The 23597-nt window shown below is 39.0% G+C and overlaps 1 protein-coding gene across 6 annotated transcripts; it reads left to right on the forward strand.

Moving 5' to 3' along the window:
- The first annotated feature begins 15223 nt into the window (after window positions 1–15223).
- Window positions 15224–19368, forward strand: LOC147461173 (uncharacterized). 6 transcript variants are annotated; one of them, XM_086500202.1, is made up of 6 exons: window positions 15224–15327; window positions 17303–17414; window positions 17841–18021; window positions 18137–18247; window positions 18339–18431; window positions 18859–19368. In XM_086500202.1, the coding sequence occupies exons 2-6, from the start codon at window positions 17338–17340 to the stop codon at window positions 19213–19215; spliced, it is 819 nt and encodes a 272-aa protein (XP_086356328.1). In that variant the 5' UTR covers window positions 15224–15327; window positions 17303–17337; the 3' UTR covers window positions 19216–19368. The 6 variants fall into 6 exon arrangements, with proteins under 6 accessions (XP_086356328.1, XP_086356338.1, XP_086356321.1 ...); XM_086500212.1 differs by having other exon boundaries at window positions 15275–15327; window positions 17330–17414; XM_086500195.1 differs by having other exon boundaries at window positions 15294–15327; window positions 15504–17414.
- Window positions 19369–23597: the final 4229 nt, after the last annotated feature.

A 23597-nucleotide genomic window follows, 5' to 3' on the forward strand; every position in this document is an offset into this window, starting at 1 on the left:
TTACTCTTGATAGTGGTTGAGTTTTGACTCCCACTTTTACACAGGTTGTCTGGTACATTGTTCATTCATTAATACATTTTGGCAGCAGTTTTTCACTCACATATGTATGTCATTTGTGATGCCGCTGAGTGATACTCCGGCTAGAGCGGTTTGGCTCTGTGTATGACTTTGTGAGGTGATTTCGGACGAGTACATTCATGGATTTCCCATTTGGGCATTTGTTGTTGTCTCCATTGCGATTTACGCTCCAGATATAGAGGAGACTCTACCAAAATTTTGCCAGGTATGTATGCCTATTGCAAAGGCTAGTGAGCTTGACTGTTTGCTCACCTTCTTTGCTTGAGATAATGGTTTTCTCTTGGGTTGGAGAGTCTTGTGATTTTGAGAATTATTTTCCATAGATTTGGCATGGATATGGAGACACTTCAGGTTAGAGGTGGTTCTCGCTCACGATCTCAACTGACATATTGGCACTGTGGCCACAATGGGCATATTAAGTGTCGTTGCTTTAGGCGTATGAGGTAGTGAAAGAGGCAGATGCATGGTGCTACTATGGGTACAAATATTAGAGAGTATGCATGTGATGGGCATGCCACTTTTGAGTCTAGCTTGCCTTCAGACTACTTTGTGTCTTGGGAGAACACATTGTCTACGTGTTTTCTCCTAGACGAGCATGTAGTTTTTCACGTGACAACACGTCATGATTTGTTTTTCTCTTTCTCTAGTGGGATACATGGTTGTGTGCAGTTTGTTGATGGTTCAGCATATGACATAGAGGGTGTTGGAGATGTATGCATGTCTTTACCTAGTGGTGCATTCCTTACACTACAAGATGTGCGTTATGTACGAGGACTCAGCCAGAGTCTCATTTCAGTGCATCACTTGCAGAGTAGTGGTCATTGTGTACTGCTTGGAGAGCGTTCATTTCAGATGCATAAGGGATCATTGGTGATAGCCAGAGGTGCTAAGAGTGGCCTGGTATAACCTTTCCATATTTTTGACACACGAGGCGGTGTAGTCTATGTGTATTTGCAGCCATGTTTGGAGCGAGAGATGAGGCGTGTCTCTTTTGCGGATGTGCTGCAGGGAGAGCAGGTTGTGCATTTGTCTTATGGTGACGTTCACGCAGACAGTGGTATCTCTCGGAATGCACAGCTTGGTTAGTCATCAGTTGAGATGACATCAGTTGAGCCAGAGATCTATGCATTATTCTATGATGCGTCTGATATGTTGGAGGGTGACAATGTCCTTCAGTCAGTTGTGTGTGATTGCAATGGTGCTGATTTTTTGATTTTGCAGTCATTCTCAGCAGATATGCCTTTGCTAGATGATGCTGACATGGTGATGCATAGTCAGGTGGTTCTTGATGAGGATTCATATGGCACTGAGGTTGCTGACAGGGATAGGTTGACACACATAGTGCATGTTTCGTCGGCTTTTGGGTCTCTCATGTCTGACCTTTTGGTCCTGAGACCTGATCTTGCGGTTGGTGCATTGGCAATGGGAGTTGTTAGTTGTGTGATGACTGATACTAGCATTGTGCATTGTGGAGCCATGCAGGTCGTCACTTGATACCTGCATCGGGAGTATCATTGTGGCTCTAGCCCTAGTGGTATGCATGTTGCATCTACACTAGAGCAGTTACAAATGCACTCACATGTTTGGAGTGAGCCAGTGGGCATTGATTGAGAGCCGTTTTCGCTCACCTCTTGTATATACTAGTTGTAAGCTAGTCTTCTCACCAATTATGGGCACACAACCTTTAATGGGATAATGTTAGCTAAAGGCGGCGTGTCTCACCGTGCTTTGCCCATGGCCGTCACCCAGTGTTTGGCCGCCCACATTTATCTCCTTATTCTTTATACATACAAAGAATAAGGCGCTCTCACTCATTCTCACACTGTTCTCATACAGTGAGATTCGGGAGCTCCACCCCATGTCCCTGTGTCGTGCTCTCTCTCTCTCCCCTCTCTTCTCTCTCCACCTTCGCTGCACAAATGCACGCGTTCGATCCATTCCTTCACAGCAACATTATGTTTTATTTTGCTGACAAGGGTGTTTATTATTGTGGTATTACAGACTAGGGTACTTCTAGCTTATTTCCAACTACGAAGACATTTCCAAAGCTAACAGATCTATCTTTGGAGTGTCAAAACAATCACCTTCAAGACTATCCTTAGGATGCCCTTGAGTGTATTTGCACCAACCCTCCTCCTTTTTCTAAAGCCACGGATGTATATTCTCTATGTTGGGTTGTAAAACGCATACTTCATTACATGCCATAGCCACGTGAACCAGATCAAAGAGCCTTTGTGAAAAAAATACATAAAACTCTTAATTTAGGCAAAGATAGAAATCCCCAAATTTGACCTTCAGCTTTTGATTTATCCCTTTGTATCAATGGAGACACAGCATTGGCATAAATGTTGTATCTTCTTTTGATCTCTGACTAAACGATGAACAAATACAAACAACTTTTTGGGTTGAAATTGTCATTGTATTATTAATGCAATGTGACAATTTAATGTTTTTAAGTTCAAACTGTCATTATATCATTAAAATTGGTTTAAGTGACATTTGCATTATTGTCTATATATTGATTTGTCAATTTCAACTTGCAAAAGATTTGCCTTGGTTATATGGCTGTTAAATTTTGATATTTTGTTTGTAGATATGGCTGAAGACCTTGAGTACAACGAGGCACAACGAATTATCAGCATGGAGCAAATTTGATGCGGAGAGTTGGACTTAGTTATTTCCAACATTCAAAGGATGAATCAAACCTGGAGGGCGAGCCCTTGAGTCACAAACAATGCAAAGACTTATGTCCAAACCACTTTGTTTGGAATACACTTTTCAGAACAAGTAGCCACGCAAAGGAAAATTCACCAATAAAGATCTTTACTTGTAACATGTGGGCTTAGTGCAATTTCTCCGGCAACGATTTATCTATCAACAACAAGATATTGCCAATAATAACCAGATTTTGTTATACTTTATTCAACAGTTCTATGCACATTACATATTGGGTAAGAGAGTCAACTGGGATGATAAGCCTCCTAACGTGGGCATTGGGATTGGCCTCATTGTCGACAAGGTTTCAGCATAGAACAAGCAAAGGCCCCAACCATCATGCAAGCATCTTGTTGTCCTTTTACCAGAAGACAATGAAATCATTATGGAGATGGCAAGCCAGGGAGTTGACCTAGCAAGCCAAGGTGAAACTCTTGCAGGCTTGACATTGAAGGTTTTAGAGCTTGAGACACAGCTTGATGCCACTAGAAGAGAGCTTGCACTAGCTCAAATCAATCTTGCAAAGTACAACAAGAAGTTTGGTCCTCTTGCAGAAGAAGACGTTGCAACTTCCACGATCAACCTCAACGCATTTTTGGCTACACCTACGAACTTTGCATCTCTTGGCTCTGATGAATTTTGCTTGCATGATATTTTGGCAGATCTCACTCAGCATGTTGAGTTGTAAAATCTATAACTTCTATTGTTGTAATACTTCAAGACAACGTTTTTGTAATCATTTTACATAATCAACTCAAATATTTATTGCTTTATCTCTTTTTCATCTTGGTTATAAATTGTATACAATAAGTACAAAATGAAAGTGATAGACAATCATATGACACAAAGTGACATGGAAAAAAGAGAGAGATCATAAGATAGGGACAACAAACTCAAGCTGATTACAAGTACATTGTACCAACGGTGTTTTTAAACAATGTCGTCACAATCAAACGCCAAAACCATGTCATCAATTTCTTCCAGGTATGAACATTCTGAAGCCACCTCCCACTCTAACTCACTGAATGCAACAATTTTATATTACAAAACACATCTACCAAAGCCTTAGCTTGTTTTGGCTTTAATCTATTTCTCTTCTTAGTGTGTAAGAAGTCAAATACAAACCAATTTCTCTTGCAACTACCACTTGAAGCAGTAACAGATAATACTCTGAGAGCTACGTGTTGTAGTTCTATCTTTTCTCCACCATATTCTTTCCACCACATAGGTGCGCTAACATTTTTTATGGTGTCAATGTGCCAAGGATCACCAAACATTATTGGAATAGTCAACGCTTTGATGAAATGCATCTTTCCCCTCATCCGACCCTAAGAGTTGCATGCACACAAATTTGAAACATGTATCACTTTTGAATTTGAGGATTGTTCATGGAGCTGAAATTTTGTATTCAAAGTGAATGCTGGTATGTGTGTAACAAGGTGTGCATTTCCATCCATCAAGATTCTGCACATGAAACTAGAAATGTTTTATCTTTATCAATGTAGCTTTGAAAGTCCTTGAGCTTTTCAATGGCTTCTTCCATATACCAATACACCTTTTCAAAGACAAAAGAGTATTTTTCCACCAAGCATAGCAGGTCCACAATGGGTTTAGTGACATCGACAACCTTTTTCACATTTCTCCATAACAATGGAGATCTAACGAGTTGATGAACCCTTAATGTTGTAGCTTGATAGATGGGATATTTGCTAAGCCATGCATCCCACCGCATGTCAATAATTGTCTCCACCACCGCATGTTGAACATCTATCACTATTGACACCGCATAATATGCAGTAGCAAAACGAGTCGCACAAAACATTTGTAATGCCTTGTTAGGCGACTTTGTTTTGAGCAGAGCATATAAAAATTAATTCTCTCTAATGAAATTTACTATTATGTTTGCTTCCAACAAAGTAGTCTTTATTTTGTCAAGTTTGTCAATGTCTTTCAGAAGCAAATTGATAGTATGTGCACCGCATGGTACCCATGTTAATTTCTAGTACTTTTCTTAAAATTGCAAGACCTGCACCTTTGTAATTTGCAACATGGTCGATGACGATGGCTATCACATTCTTTGGCCTCTAGCTTTTGATATGGCACGCTCATAGATCTTTGAAAGAAAGGGTTATACATGTTGCATTTGGATTAGATGCATTACTAGATGAAGCTTGAGGGCAAAAGAAATTGTCCTTGAGGGCAAAAGAAAGAGCTTTTGATAATTTTAAAGGTGCAAGTCTTGTAAAGGGGTTTAGATTTCTTTTGAAGCTCATTGTACAATTTCTTTTGGATTAGATGCATTACTAGATGAAGCTACTTCGAAGGATGTTGTACCATGCACTTCACTCCAGAAACAAGGATTAAAGGAATTCTGCTCTCTATTCTCAGTGTCCATCGGATCCCTCTCCTCATTTGTAAGAGGTTCTTCTTCATCCATTGGATCTACAACCGCTTTTGCTTACCCCTTTACTTTTGTCCTCAAGGACAACCTTTACTTTATGTACATAATCTAAAAATCTTTCATATATGTCTCGTGGAGGCAAGGTACAAGGCCCAACATTGCTTAACACTTTGAACAAATGCTCTTTGATCCTTGTAGCATTTCCACTGAACACATGGTGACAAGACTTGCACTTCAATCGAGATGCAATTCGCCCTGGCACTATTTCATGCACATACGTCTATAAAAAATAGACAATTGTAATTTGTATATTGATCCTTTTATTAATCATACATGAAGTATACAATTTATTAGTTGATTATGTCAAAAATTAAAAGTACACAGTCAATTGTATCCAACAACAATTTTGCATTGTATGCACATATCCAAAAAGAGAATATAATTCACTGTTTACGTATTTTGAATAAATTTTGAATACTTTACACCTACAAATGATAAGAATTTGTACCCTAAACAATATTTTGTCGCATCGGATCATCTCAAAGCGTAAGCATAATACTCTAGGTCAATGCGATGGTCATTGGTTACCAACGATCAATTTTGGATTGTAGCTACATTATCATGATTTTTACAAATCACATTGGTAAAAACAATATGTATTGATCATTCCATATCTTCTTGGAAGTGCAGCAACTACTCTAACACAACAAGGTGATAACATCATTGTAATTGAAGCACTTCTAGCAGTACAAGATAAACATCAAGTACTTCCAAAAACCTTTAATTGAAAATATACGCGAAAGTGTAAGCAGCTACTCAAGGTGATAACATTATCGTAGTTGAAGCACTTCTAACCGTACAAGTTAAGCATCAAGTACGGTAAAAAATCCTCAATTAGAAACTTCGTCAAAATTCTGTCATGTGTGAGTATATCACTCTAACACAAGGACTCGAAGAAATTCTTAATTCCTAAACCTTAATCTAAGTGAAACAAATGATTATCTCCAGTGCAAGTAAACACTTTTACTCTAGCACAAAGGCAAATAATCACTATTTACGATACGTACCCATCTTCAACTGTGAGTATATACTCCAAAACAATGATAAATGGTTACAAACCTAGTTTTCTTCTCTTTAAGTGTGAAAAAACTCCAACACAAAAAGAGAAAGTTCTAAATTTTTATTTTGATTCAAGACTACTCAATTTAAAAATTAAAGACAAAAAAACTACAAATTATAAACTTGAAATTTAATTATATCAATAAAATTAATTCTATCAAATAACTAAAACATATTTTTTTCTATTTCTATAATGTTACCATATACATGTGGTAGTGATGTGTGTGAACACACTAGGACCGTCGGGGCATTTTTTCCCTCTTTAGGAGGTTTTTTCCCCCGAGCATTGTATATACGCCCATCACTCTAGGGCTATCTATCTTTCCATTGTACACTAGTAACACACTCTCTATTGTGTGACTTGAGAGCTTCCTTCGTCTTCTCCAAGCTATGTGTGTTTCTCTACAACCCTAATTCCAACAATTGGTATCATAGCAGGTTACGTCCTCCCGGGCTTAGTCGCCAGCTGCTCCAACACACGCCTGCACATTTTCTCCAATTACAGTGAGGTTTGGCAAGCGTTCACAGGTCAACAAATATTTCAGGTCAGCTCATTGAGCTTGGTCTGCTCAAATTTTTGATTCGGGCTCATTTTGGCCTCTGTTTCCACTACAGGCAGGTCTGCACAGGCAATTTCATCATTTTGTGCAGAATTTCTGTCAGTGTCGTTTTCTGCATAACAGGTGCCTTATAATCTTCTACGGTTTGTGCTATATAGCACGTGTTGTTGCCACTCTATTTCTCCTATTTTTGGGCAGTTTTCACATCAGGTGCAACATTTACCATGGCTGACAACAACACAAATGTCTTCAAGATGTTTGCTGTTGAGGACAGGTTGGATGGGGACAATTACCCTATGTGGGCTTATATGATGCAACACGTTCTTGTGTCAAAGGGCGTCTAGAATATTGTGCAGGGCATTGATGTACGTCCTGGTTCTGAGGAGGTAGGGAATGTTGAGGATGTTGCAGGTCTTGCTGCAAGGATTGCTGCTATTAGAGTTGTTTTGCCTACGGTAGAACAAGCTCATTGGGATGTAAAGGATGCGCAGGCTCACGCATTGATTGCGTTGTCTGTGAAGCGCACTATTGTTCCTCACATCCGTTCAGCAAAATCTGCAAAATAGGCTTGGGATATTTTGGCTGGTCTTTATACAAGTCGCAATGAGGCTAAAATTGCTTTGATGTGTAAAGAGCTGGAGTCGAAGATTATGCATGAGGAAGATGTTATGGACACTTTCCTTGCTAGTGTCAAGGATATTAATGAGCAACTTATTTCTGCAGGTGAAGTCATTTCAGACAGTTCCCTTCTGCATATTGTTCTTGATGCCTTACCAGATTCTTACCAGACTTTTGCTAGTACTTGGAGACTTATGACCCAAGGAAATCCAGAATTTGTCAAGTTTGATGCATTATGCACATTGTTGTTGCAAGAGTCACTTTCCAGAAAAAATAGGACTAGACAGCATGCAGTTGAACAGGCTTTTATTGCTTCTCAAAGAAAGGGTGGTAACAGCAATGCAGCCACTTCTTATGGTTCTACTGCGAGTGGAAAAACTTTTGTTCTCAATGCTTCTGCTGGCAACACTTCATCTGGCAATTCTGGTGATAAGGGCAAAAAGAAGATGCGTTGCCATTATTGTAAATCTAATGATCACTTGATCAAGCAATGTCCTAAGTTGAAGGCAAAAGAGGCTAAGAAGAAAGAGGGTGGTTCCACTGCAAATGCCGGTTCCACTACAAATGCAGCCATTGTTGAGTCTTCTGTGAAAGGATACTGTGTTGCTGATGTTGATGCAGAATGGGCTTTTAGTGTAGAGTGCACTTACAATCCTGATGTCCATGATACATGCTTGTCAATTGCTGCAGATTCACATGTGTGGTATTTACAAAGCACATTACCTCACATCGTGAATTGTTCACCTCTCTCGAGTCTGTCCTTCATGGGAATACAGTCACTTGTGCCAACAATGCCTCTTATCTGGTTTAGGGAGTTGGAAAGATTGTGCTTATTGCTGCAAGTAGCAGTTCCTTCACACTTGTCGATGCACTTTATGTACCTGGGATCAAGAAGAATCTCTTGTCTGTATCCGCACTTGCTAGACTTGGACTTTTAGTCAAATTTGTGGATGACAGATGTACAGTTCATGATCTCACTTTTGGTGATGAAATTGTTGCATCTGGCCTTTTGTGTCATGGGTTGTATAAGCTCACTTTGTATGACAAGTGTGGACAAAATTTTGCAAATGGTGTTGCAAATTCAAGGGCTATTTCAGATGCATAACTTTGGCATGCACGTTTTGGTCATCTGAATTTTGCCAGTTTGTTACGTTTGCAGAAATGTGATATGGTTGCTTCTTTGCCGCCTCTTGAAGCACCACTCAAAGATGTTTGTGAAGGCTGTATTTTGGGTAAGATGTAGCGTTCTAAGTTTCCAAAGGATGGTTCACTTCGGGCCACATGCAGGTTGCAACTTGTGCATAGTGATGTTTGTGGGCCCATGTAAACTCCGTCCTTAGGAAATTACCTTTACTTCGTGACTTTCATTGATGATTACTGCAGGCATGCATGGGTATTTCCGCTTAAAGAGAAGTCCGAAGTTTTTATGTGCTTCAAACAATTTTTGGCTATGGCTGAAAATGTCTCGAAATGTACTATGGGCACCCTCCGTTCCGATCAAGGGGGGGGAGTATATGTCTCATGAATTCAATGCATTTCTAGCTAGTCGTGGGATGAAACACCAATGTACAGTGCCTTATACACCTCAACAAAATGGTGTTGCTGAGAGGAAAAACAGGTCATTTACGAAAATGGCACGATGTATGGTCAAAAGTCAAGCTTTGCCACATTCTTTTTGGCTTGAGGCCATCATGAACAGGTGTCCTACGAAAGCTTTGCAATCTATTACTCCATATGAAGCATGGCATGATAGAAAGCCTTCTATTGAGCACATGCATGTTTTTGGTTGTTTGGAATATGCTTTGGTGCCACAAACACAACGCAAAAAATTGGATGATAAGGCTTTCAAATGTATTTTTGTTGGTTATAGTGCTGAAAGCAAAGGTTACAGGTTGTATCATCCGCAAACAAAACGTATTCTGGTTTCACGGGATGCAGTGTTTGTGGAAGATTCTGTTCAGCCCTTGCTGTCATGTACTAGAGACAGTAATGTAAGCTCACAGGACATTCATGACACTTTGTTGCCTCTTTTTGGTGGTGGAAATACAAATGTAAGTTCCAATGAGGCAAATGTACAGCCTATGGGGATTTCTAAAAATGTTACAGATCAGCCTATTAATGATGCAGATGTGCATGATGTACTTGATGAGGAAAGGGCTGAAAATGAGCAGGCTAGAGGTATGCCAAAATGGCTGGTGCACACTTTGCATGACAGTAAATTGAATGCACCTTTGTCTAGTTGTACTAGTTCAGGCTCTCGCCATGCATCTTATGCATCAGATTGTTATGCTTTGGCTGTGTCTAGCTTACATGATGTTGAGGAGCCTCTGTCTTTTGATGAAGCACAGAATTCAAAAAATTGAATGACTGCCATGCAATCAGAATATGATGCACTTATAGAAAATGACACATGGACTTTATGTGATTTCCCTCCTAGCAAAAAGGCCATTGGTACGAAGTGGGTTTACAAGTTGAAACGCAAGCCGGATGGTGAGATCGATCACCATAAGGCTCGACTTGTTGCAAAGGCTTATGCACAACAAAAAGGCATAGGTTATGAAGAGACTTTTGCTCTCACTTGTTGTATGACTACTGTGCATTTTCTATGTGCATTGGCATCTCATTTTGGTTGGGATGTACATCAATCAGACATTGTTACTACTTTCTTGAATGGTGACATATTTGAGGAAGTTTATGTAATGCAGCCTCGCGGTTTTGTCATAAAAGGACAAGAGGACAAAGTGTGCAGATGTAAGAAGGCTTTGTATGGGTTGAAGCAATCTCCTCGTGCTTGGTATGAGAAATTTGACACTCATTTTTTCAAACGATGCTTTCGTAACAGTCCAACAGAAATCACATTTTATGTAAAGTGTGAGGGTGATGTACTTCTTGTTGTGGTTCTTTATGTCGATGATTTGTTAATCACTGGACCAAATGAGAGACATATTGCTGAATTTAAGGCTGATTTGAATGCTACTTTCAAGATGAAAGATTTGGGGCTGTTGCATCATTACTTGGGTATACAGTTTAAGCAATGTGATGGTGGTATTGCCTTGTGTCAAAAAAGTTACATAGAGACATGTGTGGTAGTGATGTGTGTGAACACACTAGGACCATCGGGGCATTTTTTCCCTCTTTAGGAGGTTTTTTCCCCCTGAGCATTTTATATACTCCCATCACTCTAGGCCTATCTATCTTTCCATTGTACAATAAGTAACACACTCTCTATTGTTTGCCTTGAGCTTCCTTTGTCTTCTCCAAGCTGTGTGCATTTCTCTGCAACCCTAATTCCAACATATAAATATTTTATCTTATACAGAGAAGATTCCTTTCATCAACTAGCTCAATATTTTGTTGTGTGAATGTTGGTGAAGAGGCTCCGATGGTTGTATATATATACTAAGCACTTTGATCAAAGATTTCTTTGATCGAAGTGTAGAGAAATAATACAAAGCGCAAAATTCAGTGTTCTGTCACCGTATAATATGGTTGTTTTATACTACTTAACATATTATTAGGGCATTATACCTGTATAATACGTTTGATGTTTAATGTATAATGCAACTTACACCTCAAGGGGGGGATTGTAAGGTGTGAGCTTTGTCCTAGAGTCACTAGAGTATGAGTCAAGGAGAGAGAAGAGTGGAATTAGCCCAATGTAGTGGTAGAGCTACTTAAAGCTCCTTTCATGAATAAACAACCATTCCATGTTTGCATTACATTTTTCTTGTTTATCGTGAGCTTGTGACGGGTTATAAAAATACTCAAGATCATGTTTATGAGTCCAAGTTAATCTATCTTGGAACCTAATTCGCTTGAGTGATAATCTAGCCTACACACACTCACTTGTGTACACACGATGTTTGTTTTTCATCCACCCTAGCTAGCATGATCCCATTCCCATCAAGCAGTATCAGAGCTAATAATATGATTAGCACATTGTAATCATCTCTAAGATTCTTGATTATTAGACTTCTCTCTCTCTCTCTAGACCTAATTAGAGCTCTAATGGTTATCTTGAGCATGTTCTCAAGCCTTTAAACTCTTGGGCCACTACTCTTTGATCGTTAGTAGCCTAATTAGTGCTAGGCTTTGTTAATTCTCATTTAAGTCCCTTAACCAAGCTTTTTTTTTTGCATCAATAAAGCTCAATTTTGATCCAATTAGGTACATTAGAAATGTGTCATTTTCATCATCATCTTGCATATTTGTTCCTCCAAAATTGATCCCTTTCAGCCTATGCATTTCAAACATTGTGAGTATGTGGAGAACGCCTTCACGACAAGCTTCCATTAGAGCCACTCAGCTATGCAATCCGGGCTCGAAACCCCTTAAACTCTATCCCCAATTTTTCACTAAAAAAAGGTGTCTGTGTGTGTCTGTGTGTGTCTGTGTGTGTCTGTGTGTGTGTGTGTGTGTATTTTTTTGTGGGTGCACCTCCCTGCAAAGTGAAGAACGAAACTTTATTTTTTGAGTCCCTACCACAAGGAAAATGGCAAGGCCACTTGGTTAGGAGAGTTGACTTTCAAAATGAGTCTGGCGAGTCGTGGGTTCAACTTGCCATCATATTTTAAGGCAAGCAAGCTCATCAGACTCCATGCATCGTTCAAATATATCATCCTTTATTGTGAAGAGGGGCTTCACTCAGGTGAAGAGGAGTTTCAAAAAGCTCAAAAATCTTTTCTCTCAAGCTTCAAAGAAAAATCTTCTCACCCTTGTAGTTCAAAGATAAATTTATTGCAACCAGGCACTGTTTTGCTATGTATGATTTTATATCTATCACCAAGGATATGTGCAATTGTAAGGAACCTAGACATTGGCCTTGGAACCAAGAGCGAAGACCACTTCAAGGCATTGGGAATTGGGAAACTGCACTTCAAGGGGAGGCAATTTAAGCATTTTTTTTCACTTATTTGCATCTTAGGAGTTGCTCTTGTTTTCAATAAAGCTCAAGACAAAGCTATGGAGACATCTACATCATTGGAACCAACAAGGGGCGGCTAGAAGACAAAAACCATGAAGTAGTTGAAGATAAAGCATTGAAGAAGACGAAGGTGCTCTTGGATTAGAGTGAAGCAGTCATTTTTCAAGATTTTTCTCTTGGATTAGAGCGTTGTTTTTTCTCTTAGATTGGAGTGTGGCTCCTGGATTGGAGTGTTATGTTGTTTGCCTCTTGGATTGGGGATGTATGTTGTTTGTGCTCCTGCATTGGAGTGTTGTCTTTCTTCATCAAGTTGTAGCCCAAAGCCCAAGGGGAGGTTTTTTGTCATCCTTTGTGGATTTTTCAGGCTTAGTGGTGGATATGTATTGACATCCTATGTGGATACTATGTGTCATCCTTAGTGGAAAATAATCTTTATTGTATTGTTCTAGTCTAAACCTCAAGGGGAGGATTGTAAGGTGTGAGCTTTGTCCTAGAGTCACTAGAGTATGAGTCAAGGAGAGAGAAGAGTGGAATTATCCCACATGTGGTGGTGTAAAGGCTATAGAGCTACTTAAGTCTCCTTTCATGAATAAGCAACCATTTCATGTTTGTATTACATCTCTCTTGTTTACGGTGAGCTTGTGATGGGTTAGCAAACTACCCAAGATCGTGTTTATGAGTCGAAGTTAATCTATCTTGGAACCTAATTCGCTTGAGTGATAATCTAGCCTACACACACTCACTTGCATGCACGATGTTTTTCTTTCATCTACCCTAGCTAACGCGATCTCATTCCCATCACAATATGTTTCTATTATGTAATTTTAACCACTGTTTTCAACAAATTATGACTTGCAGGATAATAGCATAGCGATTGAGGATGACTACTTCTTAATAGAGAGGTATGTAATGGTATTTAATTTTAACCACAGTTTTTAACAAGTTATGACTTGCAAGATAATAGCATAGCATCTGAGGACAACTACTTCCTTAATAGAGAGGTATGTAATGGTATTTAATTATGATGCATTAACAACTATTTGTTGTTGGGCTAACAAGTGGGAAGAAAGATGCAATCTAGACCATTGGATTAGTTAACAATTGATATCAGATTCACATGGATAGATAGTTTATGGATAGCTCTTTATGAGCAATGGTTATTTTTATGCTCAAGGGACGGTTGTTATCATGTTGAACATTGACTGCTATTGATAGTTTATAGATAGCTCTTTATGACCATTGATTATTTTTATGCCCTAGGGACGGTTGTAATCACTTTATAAATAGCATTGACTGCTATTTATAAATAAATGCATGCAAGAGGAAATGCTTACTCTTGCACGGGGGATACTATACCCAATTCTCCATGTCTCTCTTTTTCTCTCCTCTCACATCTACCTTTGTGGTATGCATAGCACTCCACTCTAAGAGGTGTGCATGCACACGCTTTCATGCTCTCGTTTTTTCACTCATGCTCTCTCTTTCATTGTTCTTAAGGTATGTGTAGTTCGATTTGTTTTTCCCGTCCATTTGTAGGAAATGTAAACTTGATACTCATATCATAGGCTGCCGCCGAATGTAGTTGCACACCATGATTTTCTTTGTTGGCACTACATTTCATTCAAAAGGGAGGGTGTATGTTGATGGAGTTTCAACTCATTTACAATGGAGTACCCTTTTCTATTTTTTGAAGTGAAAGGCAAGGCTTCCATCTATCTCTAGACGACTTGTTTTATAATTAATTGACAGACCGATGACCCATCCTAGGCTTTAGAATGAGTTTAATATGAATTGGGGTTCGTAATGCCTCTAGAACTTTAAAAACCCGTTAATTTCTCTTGAGATTCTTGCCATACTATAATTGCTCTATCGAATGGGTTATCCAATGTAGGCTCACATTATAAATTCTAGCCTCTTGACTATGCAAGTGCCATGTTATTACTTGGCTACTACCATACATCATCTTTATACCAACCCAGGTCACATTGGCTCACATGCGTCCTTAGAGACGGCAAAAGAACCCCAACTGTACACACACACACACACACACACAAAAATGAGGAAAGGGACGGAGTACAAGGGCCAAAAAGGTAGAAAGTGGTGTCTAAAGGCACACATGTTACAAGAAGATTCAAAATTTTATAATTTCATTGACCTTCAAATTCTTGCCTTTCAAGTTTGGAGCTTGGACGCTCTCAATCTTTCCTTTCTAGACTTTTGTCCCACTTTTGGAATGAAGCACCAAAGTTGTGAGAAATTGTGGACTGTTACTTAAAGTTTGTCGAGTATAGTGCCACATCTACTAACATAATATGGCGGAAGGGGGAGCCCTTTACACGTGCCGCAATCTGCGACCTGAAGGCTAAAGTCCAAAACAAAAACAAGCCCCTTTGCACACGATAAAGAGGGAAAGAGGGGGAGAGAGAGAGGCCGCCGAAGGCGACCGGCCGTACTAGTGGCATATAAATTGAAGTTAGCTCAACACAAATTTATTAATTTTTTTTACATTTACACTGATACACATTTACAATACCAAGCGGATTTCCACATTTTTTTAAAAGTTGCATGAATGGGTAGAATGAATGGTTAGAGGACAGAGGTGACATCTCAGTTCAAGTCTTCGGGTAGGGAGGAGAGGCGTTGACCCAAATTTACATTTTGTACCGAAATACCAAATTGCATAGGACGGATCTCAGGCTCTCAACGCACACTTTGTTTCACCCTGGGCAATCCAACGATCATGGTCAACTGACAATCGTGAGCTGCTGATCCAACCTCTCAAAAGGAGGTGTTAATTAGTGACATGGCATAGGCCATCGTGACCTTTGATCTTGTTCTTTTTCTGAAATTGGGAGCATCTTGACGTGTGAAAAATGCTATGTCCGTTCCGAATCTCATTCCGCTTTCCTGAGGTATGCTCTCTCTCTCTCTCTCTCTCTGGATTTCAGTCGATAATGGGTGCTCATTTGAAGCCGGGGCGCGCCACACACACACACGTACAGTGAGTGTGTGTGTGTGTGTGTGTGTGTGTGAGAGAGAGAGAGAGAGAGAGAGAGAGAGAGAGAAAATTCTCATCCCCAACGGGCAGGACAGGAGCTGTAACAGCTTGAGCAGACATACCAAGATCATCAATTTCAGAGACATACAGAGAAGCATGTCAGAGAGAAGGGCACGCGTAAGAAAGAGGAGGGGATCTCCATCTTAGCATAATGGCCCCGGTTTCAGTCTGGGATGTCCATCGTGTTTCGGATTGGACATTGCGATACTACCCATCGAACACATTTGGGAACTTCCTGTCTATTTATTTGAAGCACAGAGACATGGATATTGTTGTTTATCATGTTTTCTCAGATGCCAATTTGGCCTCTTGTGCTTCTGTGTCTATTTCTTAACAAGACAATGGCTGAACTACTTTGTACACGATGGTTAGCTGCGTTACTGGCCGAACATTTTGAGAGCTACAGCAAATCGGCAGGAGCGAAAGTTATGTTTTAATTAGGAAAAGACTTATTGCATCTTTGGCATGGCACGTCACAGGTAACATGGTTGCATCGTGATCACTATCATCATCATATGGCATATTGTTGGATATGTTCTCATATACTTCAGTGGATAACTTGAATTGGTTATAATCCAAGGATAGGATCCATGGGGAAGCGTATGGCTCTTACAAGGTGGGAGTAGATCATGATCGGAGGTGTACAATATGGGAAATGTCGGGTAGCTGAAGAAGCACAAGTCCAAGAACTCAAGTCAATTTTTGTCAATGTGGGCTGATGGGTCGTTACTCAAACATGCGAATATCAAATCTTCCAAAAGCATCAAATGGAAATGTTGACTATCATGTAAACCTAATGATCCTTGGATACATGTGGCTAGCATATCCAATGCTTTTTGGAGTAATTTGTGGAATGAGCATGGATGTGGAGAATGCTTTACATTCTCATGTCGATTGCATGTGTCCGTACTATACACCAGCCATGCGATGGTCTTGCTCTTGAAATGGAGGTAAAGGGTCCCATGTCTAGAAGAGGAACACGAGTAGCAACATGTTGATGGGTGCATGTGGAGGCATGAACTGCACCCATCACCTGGTTGCCCTTAGTCAATCGCTTGTTAGCAAGCATCCGCATGAAATACATCGTTCTGTTGGCCTCTATAAGCAACTCATCCTTTGTGAGGAATGAGTGAGGGGGACAAACAAACCTGTGAGTAACCATGCAAGGGCCTCACATAGAGCTAAATCTGGCCCCACATATGGCAGGTATATGGTTTTCATGTAAAGCAATTAGCATGGATACGTAGATCGAAGGCAACATCTCAAAGGTTGCATGGTGCTCCTCCCAAATCACTTGCACCCGACGTGTGTAAAGAAAGATTGCTTTGCCTATAGTCTGCTAAAACAAGGTGAAAAGTCACAATGGCTTATAAAAGCATAAGAAATGAAAAACATTGTGTATAACCCACTATTCAATGCCTCTTATAGGAAAACAAATGTCCGCTATCTCTCGCTGTGGCATACATATACTAAAGACATTGCCATTAGTTAATGCCTCTGATACAAGAAATAGGAAGAACAAACCGATAATTGCTCCAAGGGTTCAATGTTTTACTAAGGCCTTATGTAGGTCAAAACATACACAACTAGGCAGTGACAATTTTTATGAACATGAAAAAGGCAATATTACAATTACAGTTGATTGTGTGTTGTGTGTGTGTGTGTGTGTGTGTGTGTAAAATATATTCATTTTCTAGAAGGTGCTTTCTTTGATTCGGGTTTGGAGGTTTTGTTAGCTCTTCTATGTCCATAATTAGTCTACTTGCTGCCACTCTATTTTATTGCTGTCTTTTGTTAAACTCTTTTGTTTTTTGTCGTCTATTTTGAAGCACATTATACCCCGTGGTTTTTGGTAGTTTCCTGGATGGCACCAACTTCAGTTGTTCCTCAGCAGGGAGAGAACACTGCCTTTATCAAAGAGTTGCAATGGAAAGAGAACAAGTAAGGATCAGATTTATACAATGTAGAATTAGGTCGAGTCTTCCGACAACACACTTAACGCATGAAAAGATCAGTAACATTTGTGATCATGGCAACTGATAGAGGCAGGGTATTCCATAGTGGACCAATCAAAGGCACTAGCATCATGGATTGGCTAATATCGTAGTCACAAGGAAACTCTGTATCGGGGCCTATCGGATCAGAAACTCTGTTTCCAAAGTCACCCATTTCTCCTTTCACTTGTGCCGTTGCTTCATATTTTTTTTGAGGGTTGCATACAAAATGCAATATAAGAAGCCTTTCTAATCTGTTCCATTGAAAAGAGCAAGCTGTTGCCATCTTAGATGGCCTTGTCCCTCTCGTTCTGTTTACCGTTGACTATGGCTAATATAGAGAAATGCCTAATCTTTGAAGTTAAATATGCAGGTCACAGGATGAGTTTTTGGGTAACCTGCTCTCAGATGACAAGATTTCAAAAGACCATATAGCACTGAAGCATTCGAGCAGTAGCAGCAGTGGCGGTTGTGGTGCGTCATGTCAAGTCACTGGAAGCACAGCAAAAGCAAAGGCTGTTGATGATCCTGATATCTACACACAACTCTCCATTGTATGTTCCTAAACCTTGACGATAAGATTGCTGCATGGTTTTTCTTTTTGGACTCTGTATAGAATTGCTTGTGTGTTCCTACTACTTTATGTAGAAGGATTGCTATGATGTACAGGCTACTTTTGCGTTCTTTGTAATCACTGGATCACCACTAAGCAAGCTGCGAATGTGTGTGAGCGCTTGTGCTCACTGCGGTTTAAATTTGGTTTATAAGTACGTGTTGGTGGTACGTACACCATGCTTGAAGGTGTTGATTTGATTTATATATCTAATTATGTCTGCTGTTTAGCGTCAACAATGTCTGCATGTTTTGGCAGAACCTGTGGAAGAGAATAAACGCTGGATACTTGGTACCTAGACGACCTCCAACAGGTGTTATGCGGTCTGTCTTCACGTATGACCCAAGCTTGGTGAGTTAAAAGCTCCTCCATTCAAGATTTTGCAAGTTGCTAATATGGCCATTCTACTGCTTAGATATTACCGTACCAGATTTTTTTTTTTCAATAGAGTGCACAAATTATGTCTCTTGCCTCGGTCAGTCGGTCACAACTATGTAAACATAGCACATGGGTTCAACGGAAAAGGTCCAATTTTTAAAAACACCATTAACATTCAAAAGGGTACCAGTCAAGAAGGAAATACACAGATTGAATTTGAAAAGGGTGTGTTATATTCATGAAAGATCTAGAAATATGGGGTTTTCTAAATTAGGCCTTAGAACGCACGTGATATGGAAGGTCTACATATCGTGAAGTACATACTTTCAATCTGTGAAGTAAATTGGCAAATAAACTCCCTCTTGATGTCATCCTATTTGAAGCTGATTTTATTGTGTAGATTGATCATGAATCCATGGAGTTCCATCGGAAGCGAGACTTTTATTCTGAATACAATGAGGCAGCTGCGAGGTTCAAGTTGGTGCACGGAAACAAGAAGCCACTTTCAAAGCCAAAAAGAGTAGGAAAAGGGGGTGAAGAAGCAATGGCAGTGAATGGTCCTCCGTCTGCAGGAATTCCAGGGGCCAAGCCACTTGATGGCATAGCAACAAATAATGGCGATGCAACCAAATCCAACACACTTCAAATTGATCAAAATACGACGCCTACTACTAACACAAACCCGGTTAGCGAGCCTACTACTTCTACCCCCAGTACTACAACCACAGAAAGCAAACCTGTTGAGCCTACTAGGTGAGCTGCACTCAATTCCCACTCAAAGCTGCCCCAATCATTTGAAGGTAAATTGCTCTGTGATTGCTTGATTCTCTTGAAATGCTCAAAGTCAAAGGCTCATTCAATTTCATTTCTTGGTTGTAGATTTTTATTGAGTCACTCTATTAAAAGGCAAGCAATTGCAATTGAATTTTGTGTTTTCTTGAAAGATTTTAGGCTTTTTAAAACTTGTTGGCAATTTTTGCAAGTTTTTGAGCTGATTGTATTGCATAAAATAGTTTGAGGGTAATCAAACTTGGAACTTGGAGATTGCAAAATAGTTATTACAAGGGAGTAGAAAAATTTATACTTTTTTTGAAGGAGAAATTTTTTTAAGTCGACATGGAAATTGATTTTGATTACTTAGCAACAAGTATATTATTCAGAGTCTCATGGTATGTCAAGTTTTCATTTTTATTGGTTTAGAATGCCAATGTGACCCTTTGCCTTGTTTTTTGTGGAAAGAAAGGTTCCTCTCTAAATGTTTGAAGATGAGAGTTGGAAGGGTTTAGTTCAATATCACACATGGCAAAAACTTGTTTACACCTTGTAAAAATGTTTTTTAGATGATAAATTAAAACTTGTTTACACCATGTAAAAATGTTTTTTAGGTGATAAATTAAATTATTATTATGATTATTCTATATCTAACAACTAATAATACTTAATGGCTATTAGATTCTTAGTTAGCTATTAGATATTATTATATCTAATAGCTAATTATACTTACTGGTTCCCAATCGCCAAAAAAAATCATAATTGTCAAACAACATCTTGATTGCAAAGATATATTACAACGAACTTTGTACATACAATCTTAAGATGTACGTGTGGTGAATTATATACATAGAGATATTTAACGAGAAGAAGAGGAAGAAGAAGAGTATTTTATCGTCGTAGGAAACTATCCCAAGAGACCTTAAAGATCTATCCGACGAGAGAGAGAGAGAGAGAGAGAGAGAGAGAGAGAATTAATTCAAAAATTCAGTTGTTTACAAAACTAGTCTTTTGTTTTGTTCTCATGAGGCATGAATTTGTCATCCTCACGATTAAAACCTCAATAATTAATACAGATTTGGATTTGTTAGTTTTTTTTTGTTGCAAAGAACAAATTTTGATTTTCCTCGTAGTATATTATCCTATCCAAAAACATACTTGTTACTTGATACTATGCTAAAACATCCCTTGTATATCACAATCAAGTGCCTACGACTCCATTAAATATGCAGAACTCCTAGCATGTGACAGGGATCTTAGAGTTCATTATATGTGAAGGTTTTCTAGAGCTTAGATTTAAACTCTAATCTCTCACTTTCCTATTGATCTCTCTCTCTCTCTCTCTCTCTCTCTCTCTCTCTCTCTCTCTCATGCACACACACATTCATGTTACCTATATCCGATGTTCTCTTTGCTTGCGAATATCCACTCTCTCCACTCTGTACCCTAAAACTAAAACACCTTCTTGGACTGAGCCTCTACCTCTCCAAAGTGTTTTTTTTTTTTGTGGGCCATGGGAACCCTAAACCATCTTTGCTTATAATTCTATCTCCAATTATGTGATGCCAAGTGGTGTAGGCATCTTTTTAGCATTTCCAAATTCATTACCTAGTTTGTGTTGGTTCTTCACTATGGAATTGGCAAGAATTAAACAAGAGTAATGTTGTACCTTTCACCTCATATCATCACTTATTCTTGAGGCTTCGTAGCATCTCTTTTCCAGCTTTTGTGGAGGAGAAAATTTACAGATTCTAAATTTTAAAGATAGAGAGAGATGCATTTAGGCCTATCCTCATTTAAAAGCCTTGTACAAGTTCCAAGGCAAAATTTGACTGTTGGGCCCAAAATTTTAGGAGAAGTTTGGTAGGACTATAAAAAGATCTAAAGCACAACCTTGAGGAAAAATTTGATTGTTGGGCACAAAATTTGAGGAGATGGTTAGTAGGACTATAAAAAGGTCCTGAGTTTCTTCAAGGAAAGCAAAATCTTGCTAAAACTTTAAAAATCCCCCCCGCCCCCCCCCTTCAAAAGGTTAAAATAAAAAATAGAACAAAAAAGGCATTCCATGCGCTATATTAAAGGTGACTTTGCATTGAAAATTCACAAATAATGTAAATAATTCACATTTTATTTTTATGTTGGTCTTTAATCTAGTCCTACAAGCACTGTCTATTTATATTTTAATCAAACAATATAACATTTACCTTAGCTAGGTCCTTGTCAATAAGTACTTTTACTAAGTGTAGGTACACAATTGAGCAAGGGTAATTTAGAATTATAAACACCAAAGTTGTAAGTTCTTGAATGAGCAATCAAAAATACCTTTTCCCGCACTAGTGGCCAACCTAGAAGTCCAATCGTCACACGAGGAGAAATAACTAATTAGTCTAGTTGTTTGTTTCCATGCAGCTATATTTGTTTCAGAAAGCTAACCATTAATCACTATATTTATTTCATTGTGATATCCAAATTCAATGAAGGTTTTCTTATTAGGTGTGATTTGAGCAATCGATCTTTTGCTAGATACTTAGCGAAAAAACGTGAGCAAAGTAGAATTTTGAGCGAAGATTACCAAAACTCTAATATTGCGCCATCATAAAAGAGATAAACGCAATCACACAACATATGGTTGAAACATCTGAAAAGATGAGAGACTGTGTTATTGCCAAAAAAAAATGACCCTTGAAAACACAGAGTTTTTTAAGGCAATTAAGAGAGAAGACTTGAAAACAAAGAGGTTTTAAAGTCAATCTTTCTCAGCGAGTAAAATTATTTACAAGCAGCTTCATCACAAAATTGCTATTGACCATAATCTTACAATGTCCCCACACAAAAGATAGAAGATGAATTACTTTTAGAAACTATCCATTCTGGATTTCTACAAATAAGAGGGCATTACAAACACCAATAGTAGACAACACTCTTGTGATAGTGTTACATGGTTTTGTTAAAAGAACATGTATAGAAAACACAAGCTTGAGCTAAAACCCAAAGGTAACTTTGATAGTTTTGACTTAAAATAAAATATTCATGTGTCTCATATATCACCCAAGAAAGAGATATTCAATTTAAAAATTATAAAATTCCCTCCTAAAATAGTTCTATTTACAAAAAGTAATTCATTGAGCATTTCTATACATGAAAATTATGAGAGATAAAATTTAATCATCTTGACTATACCTTTGTATTTAAATGTTCCAATATCTCAAAAGTAAATATCTATAAGTCTCATTATGAGTTTAGAGACGAAGTTTGACTTCCAAATGAAGTGAAAAGCTTCAAAAAGCTTTGGATTGTTACCATATACATGTGGTAGTGATGTGTGTGAACACACTAGGACCACCGGGGCATTTTTTCCCTCTTTAGGAGTTTTTTTCCTGCGTGCATTGTATATACGCCCATTCATTCTAGGGTTATCTATCTTTCCATTGCACACTAAGTAACACACTCTCAGTTGTGCGCCTTGAGCTTTCTTCATCTTCTCCAAGCTGCTGTGTGCGTTTCTCTGCAACCCTAATTCCAACAGTTGGTATCAGAGCAGGTTGCGTCCTCTCGGGCTTAGTCGCCAACAGCTCCAGCACACACCTGCTCACTTTCTCCGATTTCTGTGATCTTTGGCGAGTGTTCACAGGTCGTCAAAAATTTAAGGTAAGCTCGTAGAGCTTAGTCTACTCACATTTGTGATTCGAGCTTATTTCACCCTGCGTTGCCACTACAAACAGGTCTGCACAGGCAATTTCGTCATTTAGTGCAGAATTTTTGTCAGTGACATTTTCTGCATAACAGGTCCCATACAGTCTACTGCGGGTTGTGCTATATAGCACGTGCTGGTCTCACTCAATTTCTCCTCATTTTGGGCAGTTCTCACATCAAGTGGAGACATTTTCCATGGCTGATAAGAACTCAGATGTGTTCAAGATGTTTGCTGCTACTAAGGACAAGTTGGATGGGGACAATTACCCTATGTGGGCTTACATGATGCAACATGTTCTTGTGTCAAAGGGCCTTTGGCATATTGTGCAGGGCATTGATGTACGTCCTGGTTTTGAGGATGTAGGCGATATTGAGGATGTTGCAGGTCTTGCTGCAAGGATTGCTGCTGTTAGAGTTGTTTTGCCTACGACAGAACAAGCTCGTTGGGATATAAAGGATGCGCATGCTCATGCGTTGATTGCGTGGTAAAGCGCACCATTACTCCTCACATTTGTTCAGCGAAATCTACAAAACAGACTTGGGATATTCTAGCAGGTCTTTATGCAAGCCGCAATGAAGCTACAATTGCTTTGTTGCGTAAAGAGCTGGAATCAAAGATTATACATGAGGAAGATGATATGGACATTTTTCTTGTTGGTGTCTAGGATATCAATG

This window comes from Adiantum capillus-veneris, chromosome 3 (assembly GCF_014529385.1).
Source record: "Adiantum capillus-veneris isolate H3 chromosome 3, ASM1452938v2, whole genome shotgun sequence".
In the NCBI taxonomy this organism is placed as follows: Eukaryota; Viridiplantae; Streptophyta; class Polypodiopsida; order Polypodiales; family Pteridaceae; genus Adiantum; species Adiantum capillus-veneris.